This window comes from Mytilus trossulus, chromosome 9, assembly GCF_036588685.1.
Source record: "Mytilus trossulus isolate FHL-02 chromosome 9, PNRI_Mtr1.1.1.hap1, whole genome shotgun sequence".
In the NCBI taxonomy this organism is placed as follows: Eukaryota; Metazoa; Mollusca; class Bivalvia; order Mytilida; family Mytilidae; genus Mytilus; species Mytilus trossulus.
Window position 1 is genome coordinate 40,869,971 of NC_086381.1, and position 14,266 is coordinate 40,884,236.

The 14,266-nt window shown below is 32.3% G+C and overlaps 1 protein-coding gene across 1 annotated transcript; it reads left to right on the forward strand.

Moving 5' to 3' along the window:
• The first annotated feature begins 948 nt into the window (after positions 1-948).
• On the forward strand, positions 949-12,329 carry LOC134684623 (uncharacterized). The gene is made up of 6 exons (XM_063543923.1): positions 949-1,055; positions 5,431-5,504; positions 7,468-7,611; positions 8,355-8,469; positions 9,476-9,548; positions 12,175-12,329. The coding sequence occupies exons 1-6, from the start codon at positions 960-962 to the stop codon at positions 12,327-12,329; spliced, it is 657 nt and encodes a 218-aa protein (XP_063399993.1). The 5' UTR covers positions 949-959.
• The last annotated feature ends 1,937 nt before the right edge of the window (positions 12,330-14,266 follow it).

Here is a 14,266-nt window from a genome sequence, read left to right on the forward strand (position 1 = left end):
TAGCAAGAGACCCACACACGATGAAAGGACCTTTGCAGAATGATCTAAATGGACAAGACAAGCAAACAGCATAACAATAACAAAGACTTCGGTACTTTGATTCATAAAATTGTCTCGACTTGCTTGCTCATACATGAAATATATTTTGATGATTAATAATAAGACGCCGTTCGTAGCTATAGAAATTTGGGATAGTGTATATTTAAATGAAACGACTGTCTTCCATAAACCAAAGGAAGTTAATGTGAGTAGTGTATAGTTCAGTCGTTGTCGTTGGTTCATGTCTGTCTTATTTGTTTTTCGTAAATTGCTTTGTTATATATTTGGCCGGTAGTTTTCTCATATGTTTAATGTCGGGGCCTTGTAATTGGGTTTTCTTATCGTTGAAGGTCGTACGTTTGCCTATAATCAATTACAGCCACTTAATTTGGTGGATAGTTGTCTTATTGGCAATACTAGTACTATCATATCTTCTTATTTTATATGAACTGTATGAAACCAGTCTCATTGTGTGTTTTCATACTGTCATACAGATGAACACTGGCAGAATGAACTAAACAATGACATTTCTACGTTATATATTATGCTTGCGTTTGCTTTTAAGCGTTGTTCTATTTGCCCCCCCCCCCCTTTTCCATGAATGTGATCTAGCTAATATGACTATTTACCGGGTTTTTTTAATGAGCAACACGATGGGTGCCATATTTGGAGCAAGATCTGATTACCTTTCCGGATCACCTGAGATCACCCAAATTTTTGATGGGCTTCGTGTTGCTTAATCTTTAGTTTTCTATGTTGTATCTTATGTAATATTGTTTGTCTGTTTGTCTTTTTCTTTTATAGTTATAACGTTGTCAGTTTATTTTCAATCTGTGAGTTTATGTATATCTGAAATCTATCGCTCCTCTTTTGTAAGATATAAGTCAACTTAGTTTTATTTTCAGTGCCACAGTTGTATAATGGATAGCGCAGAAATATCAAGAGAACAAATTGATTTACCCAGACAATGGGAAGGCAAACTTGCGTATCTTTTACATAGAGTTTTATCTAAAAAGGTAGGAACTAATTACCCAGGCAATGGGAAGGAAAACTTGCGTATCTTTTACATTGAGTTTTATCTAAAAAGGTAGGAACTAATTACCCAAACAATGGGAAGGCAAACTTGCGTATCTTTTACATAGAGTTTTATCTAAAAAGGTAGGAACTAATAACCCAGACAATGGGGAGGAAAATTTGCGTATCTTTTACATAGAGTTTTATCTAAAAAGGTAGGAACTAATTACCCAGACAATTGGAAGGCAAACTTGCGTATCTTTTACATAGAGTTTTATCTAAAAAGGTAGGAACTAATTACCCAGACAATGGGGAGGACAATTTGCGTATCTTTTACATAGAGTTTTATCTAAAAAGGTAGGAACTAATTACCCAAGCAATGGGAAGGAAAACTTGCGTATCTTTTACATAGAGTTTTATCTAAAAAGGTAGGAACTAATTACCCAGACAATGGGAAGGCAAACTTGCGTATCTTTTACATAGAGTTTTATCTAAAAAGGTAGGAACTAATTACCCAGACAATGGTGAGGAAAATTTGCGTATCTTTTACATAGAGTTTTATCTAAAAAGGTAGGAACTAATTACCCAGACAATGGGGAGGAAAATTTGCGTATCTTTTACATAGAGTTTTATCTAAAAAGGTAGGAACTAATTACCCAAGCAATGGGAAGGAAAACTTGCGTATCTTTTACATAGAGTTTTATCTATAAAAGGTAGGAACTAATTACCCAGACAATGGGAAGGCAAACTTGCGTATCTTTTACATAGAGTTTTATCTAAAAAGGTAGGATCTAATTACCCAGACAATGGTGAGGAAAATTTGCGTATCTTTTACATAGAGTTTTATTTAAAAAGGTAGGAACTAATTACCCAGGCAATGGGAAGGAAAACTTTCGTATCTTTTACATAGAGTTTTATCTAAAAAGGTAGGAACTAATTACTCAGACAATTGGAAGGCAAACTTGCGTATCTTTTACATAGAGTTTTATCTAAAAAGGTAGGAACTAATTACCCAGACAATGGGGAAGAAAATTTGCGTATCTTTTACATAGAGTTTTATCTAAAAAGGTAGGAACTAATTACCCAGGCAATGGGAAGTAAAACTTGCGTATCTTTTACATAGAGTTTTATCTAAAAAGGTAGGAACTAATTACCCAGACAATTGGAAGGCAAACTAGCGTATCTTTTACATAGAGTTTTATCTAAAAAGGTAGGAACTAATTACCCAGACAATGGGGAGGCAAACTTGCGTATCTTTTACATAGAGTTTTATCTAAAAAGGTAGGAACTAATTACCCAGACAATGGGGAGGAAAATTTGCGTATCTTTTACATAGAGTTTTATCTAAAAAGGTAGGAACTAATTACCCAGGCAATGGGAAGGAAAACTTGCGTATCTTTTACATAGAGTTTTATCTAAAAAGGTAGGAACTAATTACCCAGACAATTGGAAGGCAAACTTGCGTATCTTTTACATAGAGTTTTATCTAAAAAGGTAGGAACTAATTACCCAGACAATGGGGAGGAAAATTTGCGTATCTTTTACATATAGTTTTATCTAAAAAGGTAGGAACTAATTACCCAAGCAATGGGAAGGAAAACTTGCGTATCTTTTACATAGAGTTTTATCTAAAAAGGTAGGAACTAATTACCCAGACAATGGGAAGGCAAACTTGCGTATCTTTTACATAGAGTTTTATCTAAAAAGGTAGGAACTAATTACCCAGACAATGGGGAGGAAAATTTGCGTATCTTTTACATAGAGTTTTATCTAAAAAGGTAGGAACTAATTACCCAGGCAATGGGAAGGAAAACTTTCGTATCTTTTACATAGAGTTTTATCTAAAAAGGTAGGAACTAATTACCCAGACAATTGGAAGGCAAACTTGCGTATCTTTTACATAGAGTTTTATCTAAAAAGGTAGGAACTAATTACCCAGGCAATGGGAAGACAAACTGGCTTAACTATTATAATTGTGATAAGATATAGTACTTCTAAAGATAATGGTTTATTCATACTAAATAGTATACACATAAACATATGCATTCTTCTTCGATGTTAATATTAAAAAAAGATGCCAATGAGACAACTGTCCACAAGAGACCAAATGACACAGTAATTAACAACTATAGGTCACCATACGGCATTCAACAGTGAGCAAAGCCCATACCGCATAGTCAGCTATAAAGGCCCCGATATGACAATGTTAAACAATAAAGCCTTCTACATGTGTAAGACTGCTAGCAAGCTTTTATACCGTGACTATATTTATATATATACAATTGAAAATAAAAAGACACATCATAATATATAAAGACTAAACGATTTTACAAAATTATATGCTTTCAGTGTTCCTACTCAAATAGTTTGACAAAATGTCTGAAACGTTAACATACACTACTACGGGGCGCCGAATGGGACTCTTGTGGTTTTGTACAAAATTCGATTATGTCATAACAAAGTCATTTTTGTTTTACAAAACTATGGGATACAGACTTGTTTAATGAGAACTTCAATTTTGTGATGACAAAATTCATTTTTGTAGACAAAATTCAATTTTGTCAAAAAGGTATGCAAATATAAACTTATTTGCATACACAATTGACTTTGTTACCTGATATGGAAATTAAAACACATGCAAAAGTCAATTGTGTGAGACAAAATTGACTTTTGTGAGACAAAATTGACATTAGTGAGACAAAATTGACTTTTGTGAGACAAAATTGACATTTGTGAGACAAAATTCAATTATGTCAATTTTGTCTCACAAAAGTCGATTTTGTGAAAACAAAATTCAATTTTGTGCGACAAAATTAATTTTTGTGACAACAAAATTCATTTTTGTGACAACAAAAGTGACAAAATTGAATTTTGTCTCAATTTTGTCAATTTTGTCTCACAAAAGTCAATTTTATGAAGACAAAATTCATTTTTGTGACGACAAAATTGACTTTTGTGAGACAAAATTGACAAAATTCAATTTTGTCTCAATTTTGTAACACAAAATTCAATTTTGTCTCACAAAAGTCAATTTTGTTACTTTTGTTAGACAACATCGACAAAATTGAATTTTGTCTAAATTTTGTGAGACAAAAGTCAATTTTGTCTCACAAAAGTCAATTTTGTCTCACAAAACTCAATTTTGTCTCACAAAAGTCAATTTTGTCTCACAAAAGTCAATTTTGTCTCACAAAAGTCAATTTTGTGTTACAAAAGTCGATTTTGTATGCAAATTAGTTCACAGAATCCAAACTTAACTAATTTGCATACACAATTGACTTGTGTCGCCCATTATTCAAATAAGGTAACATTCTGTTTAACACAAATGAATTTTGTCATGACGAAAGTGACTTTTGTCCACTGAAAGATAATTTTGTATGACAAAATTTTAAATTTATAGTATGTTACAAATTTTGTTAAACTGAACTCATTTTTGTTGAACAAAAGTCACTTTTGTCCGTACAAAATTGAATTTTGAGTACAAAACCACAAGGGTCCCATTCGGCGCCCCGTAACTACAGCTATTCTGGACCTCCTTTACCATATCTGTTACCAACCAGTATAGCAAACATGTTCATTCTTTGACAACTACTACTACGTTTTAAAACAACTTGTACAAAACATACACCTCCTTTATCAGCTATGTTAGAAACTAGATGCAAAACTGATGGTATATGCATATTCAGAATGCTATATCAGCTACGTAAAGATCTTTAAGCAAACCTATCTTTTCTGCTACGCTAACAACCGGTATCAAACCTGTTACTCCCTTGTCATCATCGCAAACATCCAATTGCCAATGAGAGCTCAGACAACTCCCTACTAGAGACCAAATGACACAGAAATTAACAACTATAGGTCACCGTCCATCCTTGAAGGCCTCAACAATGAGCAAAGCCTATACCGCATAGTCAGCTATAACAGGGCCCGAAATGACAATGTGAAAAAATTCAAACGAGAAAACTCACGGCCGCCCTAAAATTATGTACAAAAAATGAACGAATACAAATATACGTAAACATCAAGTATGTAGTAGCAAGTATGAACCTAATTTATAAGCTACATTAGAAACACGACGGGTGCCACATGTGGAGAGGGATCAGCTTACCCTTCCGGAGCACCTGAGATCACCTCAAGTTTATGGTGGGGTTCGTGTTGCTGAGTCTTTAGTTTTCGATGTTGTGTCTTCTGTACTATTATTTGTCTGTTTGTCTTTTTATTTGTAGCCATGGCGTTGTCAGTTTATTTTCTATCTATGAGCTTGACTCACTCTCTGGTATCTTTCGTCCCTCTTTTTTTGCTCCTTTGTCGGCTACGTTAATATTCAGGAGCAAATGTTATATGTATATTTAGGATGTTATGTTCTTTATGCATTAGGAATGTGACGATCTTATACAAAAGGCAGAAGACAAAGGATTTGAACCAACATTTTTAAACTGTAAAGGAAGACGGTAGGAATTATATATATATATGCTTATTAATTACAAAACAGTATTTATCATTGTTAGGGACAAACTATTCAACCAACTATACATGGCTTTAACATTTGGGAACGTACATTCATATTATAGACATGTTTTTATTAATTTCACATTTTTAATTCTAAAAAAAAAATCAAATATATATATTACTTACTCCTTTGTAAACTTGTTATACAAGTTATACTTCCACAATGATACTGTTATATGTATGCAGTCAACTTAATTGTTTGCCACATTTTCAGAAATATTTAAAGAATAAATAGAGTATTTATTTATTCTTTCAAAATGCTACCGTAGACGTTATTTATATAAATATTGAATATTCAAACTGTATGAGCAATCTAATTAAAATATTGATCTCTGATCACGTTATACTACATATGAGTATAACGAAATCAGAGATCAATATTTTAATTAGATTGACTGTATGAGTAAAATAAGATGTAGGATAGGAGTCAATGAATTAAGGGGAATCATCTGCAACCAACACCTAGATCTCAACATATAAAAAAGAAACACATCATGTTACAGATATAACATAAGGCAACGTACGAGATTCCTGACTATTGACATGATACATCGTTTGTAAACTTTGCTTTTGCAAGCACACATTCAGAGCCAAATTGTCCTGCTTGAGTTAAAACAATATCAAAATGTACTTTTAGTGAAATTTCGACCGTTTAATTTTTGCTTTAAGTAATCTCTTATTTATTTTCTAAAATCAAAATAATATCATTTGTCCATACAAGTTCAGACTACCCAAAAACGGCTATGCATACAGTTAATTAACATATAACATAGTCTTTATGGTCAAATACTTGCTACATGACGGTATTCCTACCCTTGTCATAGGTAAAACGTATTCTTTCTGCTTTGATGATTTTGACCTGATGTAAACAATGTCTAGCCGATCATGTTCTGTCGTGTAGTTTTCATAATCCGTTTTTATCGAGATGACCAATGAAAGTGTCATACATACAAAAGATAGGGGAAAAGGACATTAAGTTTAGGGATCAATATCAAAATGTTCATTAATCTTGATTTTTCTAAAAGGTCTGTCAAGAAAGGAAGTTTACAACATAATTATTGTGCGACTTTACACAGATTTCTAAAGTGTATAGTCTATTTTATGTTAGGTGTAATTTACAGTTCGGGGTGAAATATACGAAATTCGCACATATTAACATTAATATCTTGATGGAATGAAATAAAGTTATGATTGATTTTAGATCTGCACTCTAGATTAGCGTCTTATTAACATGGAAATAATTAAGTATCACACAAACTGTCTCGAAACAAAAATAAACGCAGACGAAATAAAAATAAGATAATATGGTAACACATGATTTTTATACCCGTAAATAAAAATTGGTGTTGAACATATAAAGAATACATCAGATAGCTTTTGTCTAATTTTGGTTATGCCAAAACGTAGTATATATTGATATATGTTAAAAAAATTATGATAAAAATGGTAGGTCATCCCGCATTTTCTCAAGCTATAAAATTAAATCTAATTATAGAGTTGTAAAATAAATTACGAGAAAATAGCTTTTAGAAAATGCTTTGAGAATATCAAAAGAAAGGATAGGGTTATCGCACGTTTTTTCCAGCAACATACAAAATAGTAAAATTCCATGTAGATTCCCACAGAAAAGGACTATATTTCAGAGTAACCTCCCCTCAAAATGCCAATTTAAGAATATTTAAAATCAAGCAAAATAATCTACAATTGTGATAATATTGAATTTATAAGTCATAATCTGATGAATTTATTCTTTGAAAATTCATATGAGTTATCTGCATTTCTGCTTCAAATTTTGCTAACTGGATTGAAAACCTAGACCTTAGGTTTTCTGATTTTTACAATCCAAGATGGCAAGAGACACCCATACCACCTTAAATCAGTGATTTTTTTATATCTATTTTCAAGTAGAAGCAATGGAATAGATGAGTATGGAAATTGTTCACGGTGTACTCTGGAATCAAAAGAAGTGGCAGACACGATGTGGAGACGAGTTGGTAATCTTATTCCAGAAATATGGAACAACAGAAAAGTTGTCGGTTTGAATGAGAGGTATGTTAGCATTACCAGATATTTGAGGTTTTTGACCCATGGTAAGAATATTTTGGTTGAAATCATAATTAATGAACAAAACAAGGACATAATACATTATTTGAATATAGCATTTTCTTTTATTCGGGTAACAGCCCATACCTCTACCTAGAATCAAATACAACGTTATAAATTCTTAATTCAACATCATCACCTAGACATGCACTTTTATCCAAAATGCAACCATCAGTGTGGATTCCATGAAGAGTGATTTAGTGATAGACATAGTTTAATAAATGTTTAACGATGGTGAAATACTATTAGTGACTAGAATGTTGCTAGTCCGAGATTACTCTAGTTTAATAAATGTTTAACGATGGTGAAATACTATTAGTGACTAGAATGTTGCTAGTCCGAGATTACTCTAGTTTAATAAATGTTTAACGATGGTGAAGTACTATTAGTGACTAGAATGTTGCTAGTCCGAGATTTCTCTGACGTCCAACGACTGTTTTGCCAGACAAGCTATGGGCCGTGGTCCATCTACTGTTTTGCCAGATAAGATATGGGCCGTGGTCCAACGACTGTTTTGTCGGACAAGCAAGGGCCCATGGTACCACGGCCCCAGATTGTCTGTCAAAACAGCCGTTGGACGTCAGAGTAGTCACTGACTAGAATGTTGCATGCATAAGACATAATTTGAATTATGAAAAAAACGTTCTAATTGGGGTTGTCCATACAAACGTGAACATATATATTTACAGAATAAGAGTGTTGAGGTATAATCCGGGTGACAATTTCCACCCCCATTTAGATGGATCTTATATAAGAGAGGATGGAGACCGAAGTTATATGTCCGTACAGGTGTATCTCAATCAAGTAAGTATATATATCTTAATCTATTGGTTTCCATATCAAATCAATTTAGTTCTTAATTAAGTGCATATATTTGATTAAAATCGAATTACAATGAAAACAAGTATTAGAATGTAAATATATGTACATATTAAGCTTTAACATTGGTTGAACTTATTGTTGCATGTGATCTATAAAGCAAATGATGTAATATATTAAACTGCACATGGTACAGATTATACTAGAAAATACATTTTGTGTTATTTATCCTTTTTTTTTACACGAAAGATTTGTTCGATCATTACCTTTTCGCTTCTTATGTGTTTTGTAGGCAGTTCCAATTTTATAAGTAATCTATTCTTACTGGGAAATCATACTTGTGAGAGTTCTCAGTATATCTATAGAAAACCCGATATATAACAAACACATATATTTGTTTTAGAAACATAATATATTGATTGTGAGTTTTCTGTAACATTAATAACATTATATTTTTTCTGTGATATTTCATTTGTTTGGGGATACATGTACGATGTTATTTACAAAAATGTGATAAACTTAGCATTATAGATTGATTGATTGTTGGTTGCATAAAATCCTCTTTTTTTGTGGAGAAAATGAAATTGTTCTAAAATATTGCAAATAAACTTGAATAGAATGGAGTTGATAGGTTTGAAACAAATGAGCAAATGAAGCTTGACAAAATTAAATGAATTATTCATAGGGAAAATATAACACATTAGATTAAATGTGTACACTGAATTACTTTGAATAATACTTTGCAGTCAAATTATATTTAAGGTATCTATGAATTTAAATTTTTGTGAGATATTAAAATTATCATTTAACCGAGTCTTCAGTATAAAGATAAACTGTCAAAATGTGATTGTCATTTACAAATGTAGAAACAGTCAGAACAAAAATGACTTTCTACAGAAAGCACAAGGAGACAACATCTGTTTGGATAATAAGAATTATAAGTTTGAAACGAATCATTTGTACTAAATGTTTTGATTAATTATTGTTGTAGAATTTTGAGGGTGGCAACACTACATTTCTGTGCATGTTAGAGGAAGATAAAACAGAAATTATACCACACACAGGTAATAATTAAAGGCAATAGTCTCCTTTCATTTGTCTTTCAAATACAGTACACAATAATCAAAGTTTTAAAATGAAAAATTGCATTGCATCAGTCAAACAAGAAGAAAAATGTTTTGAATTGAAGTTATCTTCCTTTGTTTAATATAATTGTTATTTTAAGAGTTATCTTCCTCTGTCCATAATTATTGCTTTGATAGTTATCTTTCTTTTTCCATAATTTTAGTTTTTGGAACAGATAAATAATTATTGTTTTGATAGTTATCTTTCTTTGTCCATAATTTTAGTTTTTGGAACAGATAAATAATTATTGTTTTGATAGTTATCTTTTTTTGTCCATAATTTCAGTTTTTAGGACAGAAAGAATCAAACACTATGTACGACTTAAGTTTCAATATCAAACTTTTCTTGAGAATTATGGTAATAAACGTATACATCATTTTGTAACTTGAATTTCTGTGTAATGGGAGGGAAAGGGTGATATTTATCGTGACCTTCACATCTGTGAAAATATTATTGCCTTAAAAATCAAAACATATATTCATGCATGATTGTCTCAAAAAAGGTTTATTTCTCACAATAACTGAAAATATATGGTGTGCAGCTTCCTCTATTAGAATGTATAATGGTTGTTCCCTTGCTATTAAACATGTTTTATTTTCATAGAAGGCAAGTGCTACTTCAACTTTTTTTCTTTCTAAATATTAGATAAATAAAAGATATTCCATTGAGTTTGTTTAGAAACTTGTTGGCTACATAAGGGCATGTCAGTTAACTGCTAGTAGTCTGTTGTTATTTATGTATTATTGTCATTTTGTTTATTTTCTTTGGTTACATCTTCTGACATCAGAATCGGACTTCTCTTGAACTGAATTTTAATGTGCGTATCGTTATGCGTTTACTTTTCTACATTGGTTAGAGGTAAAGGGGGAGGATTGAGATCTCACAAACATGTTTTACCCCGCCGCATTTTTGCGCCTGTCCCAGGTCAGGAGCCTCTGGCCTTTGCTAGTCTTGTATTATTTTAATTTTAGTTTCTTGTGTACAATTTGGAAATTAGTATGGCGTTCATTATCACTGAACTAGTATATATTTGTTTAGGGGGGGGGGGGGGGGGGGCAGCTGAAGGACGCCTCCGGGTGCGGGAATTTCTCGCTACATTGAAGACCTGTTGGTGACCTTCTGCTGTTGTTTTTTAGCTCACCTGGCCCAAAGGGCCAAATGAGCTTTTCTCATCACTTGGCGTCCGTCGTCCGTCGTCGTCGTCGTCCTGCGTCCGGCGTTAACTTTTACAAAAATCTTCTCCTCTGAAACTACTGGGCCAAATTTAACCAAACTTGGCCACAATCATCATTGGGGTATCTAGTTGAAAAATTGTGTCCGGTGACCCGGCCAACCAACCAAGATGGCCGCCATGGCTAAAAATAGAACATAGGGGTAAAATACAGTTTTTGGCTAATAACTCAAAAACCAAAGCATTTAGAGCACATCTGACAAGGATTAAAATTGTTTATCAGGTCAAGTTCTATCTGCCCTGAAATTTTCAGATGAATCTGACATTCCCTTGTTAGGTTGCTGCCCCTGAATTGGTAATTTTAAGGAATTTTTGCTGTTTTTGGTTATTATCTTGAATATTATTTAAGATAGAGATAAACTGTAAACAGCAATGATGTTCAGCAAAGTAAGATCTACAAATAAGTCAACATGACTAAAATGGTCAGTTGACCACTTTAGGAGTTATTGCCTTTAAAGTCAATTTTTAACCATTTTTCGTAAATCTTAGTAATTTTTTACAAAAATCTTCTCCTCTGAAACTACTGAGCCAAATTAATTGAAACTTGGCCACAATCATCATTGGGGTATCTAGTTTATAAATTGTGTCCAATGACCTGGCAATCAAACCAAGATGGCCACCATGGCTAAAAATAGAACATGGGGTAAAATGCAGTTTTTGGCTTATAACTCAAAAACCAAAGCATTAAGAGCAAATCTGATCGGAAGTAAAATTGTTAATTAGGTCAAGATCTATCTACCGTGCAATTTTCAGATGAATTGGATCATCGGTTGTTAGGTTGCTGCCCCTGAATTGGTAATTTTGAGGAAATTTTGCTGTTTTTCTGTTATTATCTTGAATATTATTATAGATAGAGATAAACTGTAAACAACAATAATGTACAACAAAGTAAGAACTAAAAATAAGTCAACATGACCAAAATAGTCAATTGACCCCCTAAGGAGTTATTGACCTTCATAGTCAATTTTTAACAATTTTCACAAAATTTGTAGATTTTCACCAACATTTTCCACAGAAACTACTGTTACAGATAGAGATAATTGTAAGCAGCAAAATTGTTTAGTAAAGTAAGATCTACAAACACATCACCATCACTAAAACACAATTTTGTCATGAATCCATCTGTGTAAAATGTTTAATATTAACATAGACCAAGGTGAGCGACACAGGCTCTTTAGAGCCTCTAGTTTTATTTGATCGGGTTGTTGTCTCTTTGACACTTTCCCCATTTCCATTATCAATTTTATACTCTTTCAACACAAGAAGTGAACATTTACAATGTAGTTTCTAAAAAATAGTGTAATTATCACATTTATTATTTGTTTATATTTTAGGTACAATGTTGATATTTGAGCATGATATCCTACATGAGGGATCCAAGATCTTGTCTGGAAGAAAGTATGTGCTCCGTTCAGATGTGATGTACTCTGGTGAAATTATACCAAAGAAATCTAAACTGTCGAGACTGTGTCATCTCTTTAAAACTTGATCGAAATATACATACTTATAACAATCATGAATACCAAAAGTCAGATTTGTCTTGATACACTAATCAGTAAAATAAAATTAAACACATTTTTACAAGTTTATTTCAAAATATATTTTCAGTTGTAAATTCAACTGAATACAATTTATTAAGAAGGACCAAAATCTGACCGGACCTTTAATCCTAAAAAAAATTTCTTTTAATCTACCAGATTTGTGAAATCCCTTTATCGTTCACGGTCAATGACGAAATGAGAGACCTTGCTACTTTTCTGGTAAAAAGTTTATCATATACTTTGATACAAAAGTCTATCTAATCCATACATGCTTATGTTTATAAAATTCTGAAATTGAAAGAGTACAATCCATATTTACTTATTAGCTACCTTAAATAATATCATTTACTATTTGCACAGAACTAACAGATTATAAGAACGATGATCTCCTTAGCATCTTGATTTGTTCTAACTAAACTAACCGGCTTTATCCAGATAATAAAATAGATGTATAACTCAGTGTAAAACACTTTATTAGCTCAGCAACAGCTGACTTGTGTTTTATGCATCTAACAAGAAATGGAGGTAACAGATGACGGTGTGCGTATACAATTCGCTAGTGAAAGTCACACTATCACTAAATGCCAAGTGTGTGACAAATAAAGACATAAGGCAAAAAAAATGCCAAAGGTATAACAAGAATGAAAATAAGACAAAAGAAAACCCTAAAAATTAGCCAAAACCATCTAAGGTCAACTTTGCCTGAGGGAGTTGAGACCTCTGATGTTAAGTACTATATATACCATGGTTTTGACGAGTTAACATATTTAAACAAACGAATCCGAAGGATGAGTTTGTTTAAATATGTTAATGAGTAAGACACATGGTATATAAAATTTGTAATATAAATAAAATGATTGACAGCTTCAAGGCCTTCAACTTATATTGGAAATTGATCACGTTACAGTTTTATCCAATGAAATGGAAGCTCGCGCAAGTCACTTTTGCGCCTTGTGTATGCTCTTTTGTGTATTTCATGTAATAGAACCCCTGCATTTGCAAAAAGGAAAGGGAATGTCATATTTTCCCGATTTTTATTTAGTTTTGCGCCCCGTGTATGGTTGTTTGCGCAAGTAACTTCATAATGTCACCAGACTGAGGTAAACAAAAATATCGGATTCCAGCGTCGGACAAGGATTAAATAATTATTCTAATGGCGGTAAGAATTTTTGTTTTTTTGTTTTCAAGTATCATACAAATTAATCATATTTTACAGAATTTTCAGCTCATTGAAAAATGCATATTTGTACATTTCTAGTTTTCGTACAAACTGCTTTCTTCCGTTATTTTATAAATTCGATTATTAGATTATTAATTTTATTAAAACACAATTTTAATGATAAAACACTGTATTTAAACAGTAGCGGATCCAGGGATCGTAGATAGTGTACTGTACGTTCCCCTAATTGATCGCAAAAAAATCATGTTTTTTTCACAGATATTTGTAGCCGATATTTATTCCTTTTTCTATAGGTACCCCCTTTTTTAAATCGAAATTTAATTGGATCTTCGCAAAGGAAATGATAGTTTCACATTTCATTTGTTTTACAACTTAAAGAAGAAACATCTAGTAATTGTTTCCAAAAATAGGGGAGTTCGTAACAATCCTATATAGTTTGAAAAAGGTTTCTTAAGGTTTGGGTACACATTATTTATTGCTTTTTGTTATGAAATGACAACAAATGAAGATCTTGACCTTTTAGTACGTTTAACAGTTTTCTAAATATTTAAGAGGCGGATACATTTAAAACTGAAAAGGTGGAGCTTCAGCCATGGAATAACATGAACATGAATATGTTATACCATGGCTGAAGCTCCGCCTCTTTTCCTTTGAATTCTAGTTGAGTTGCATATTTAATTAGCAAAGTATGGTACAACATTAATT

Excerpts from the sequence above, each read along its gene's own strand:
- LOC134684623 (XM_063543923.1), top strand. The coding sequence starts at position 960 with ATGGATAGCGCAGAAATATCAAGAGAACAAATTGATTTACCCAGACAA. Across the intron at positions 5,505-7,467 it reads TTAAACTGTAAAGGAAGACG|TAGAAGCAATGGAATAGATG; the intron begins GTAGGAATTATA and ends TCTATTTTCAAG. Across the intron at positions 8,470-9,475 it reads TACAGGTGTATCTCAATCAA|AATTTTGAGGGTGGCAACAC; the intron begins GTAAGTATATAT and ends TTATTGTTGTAG.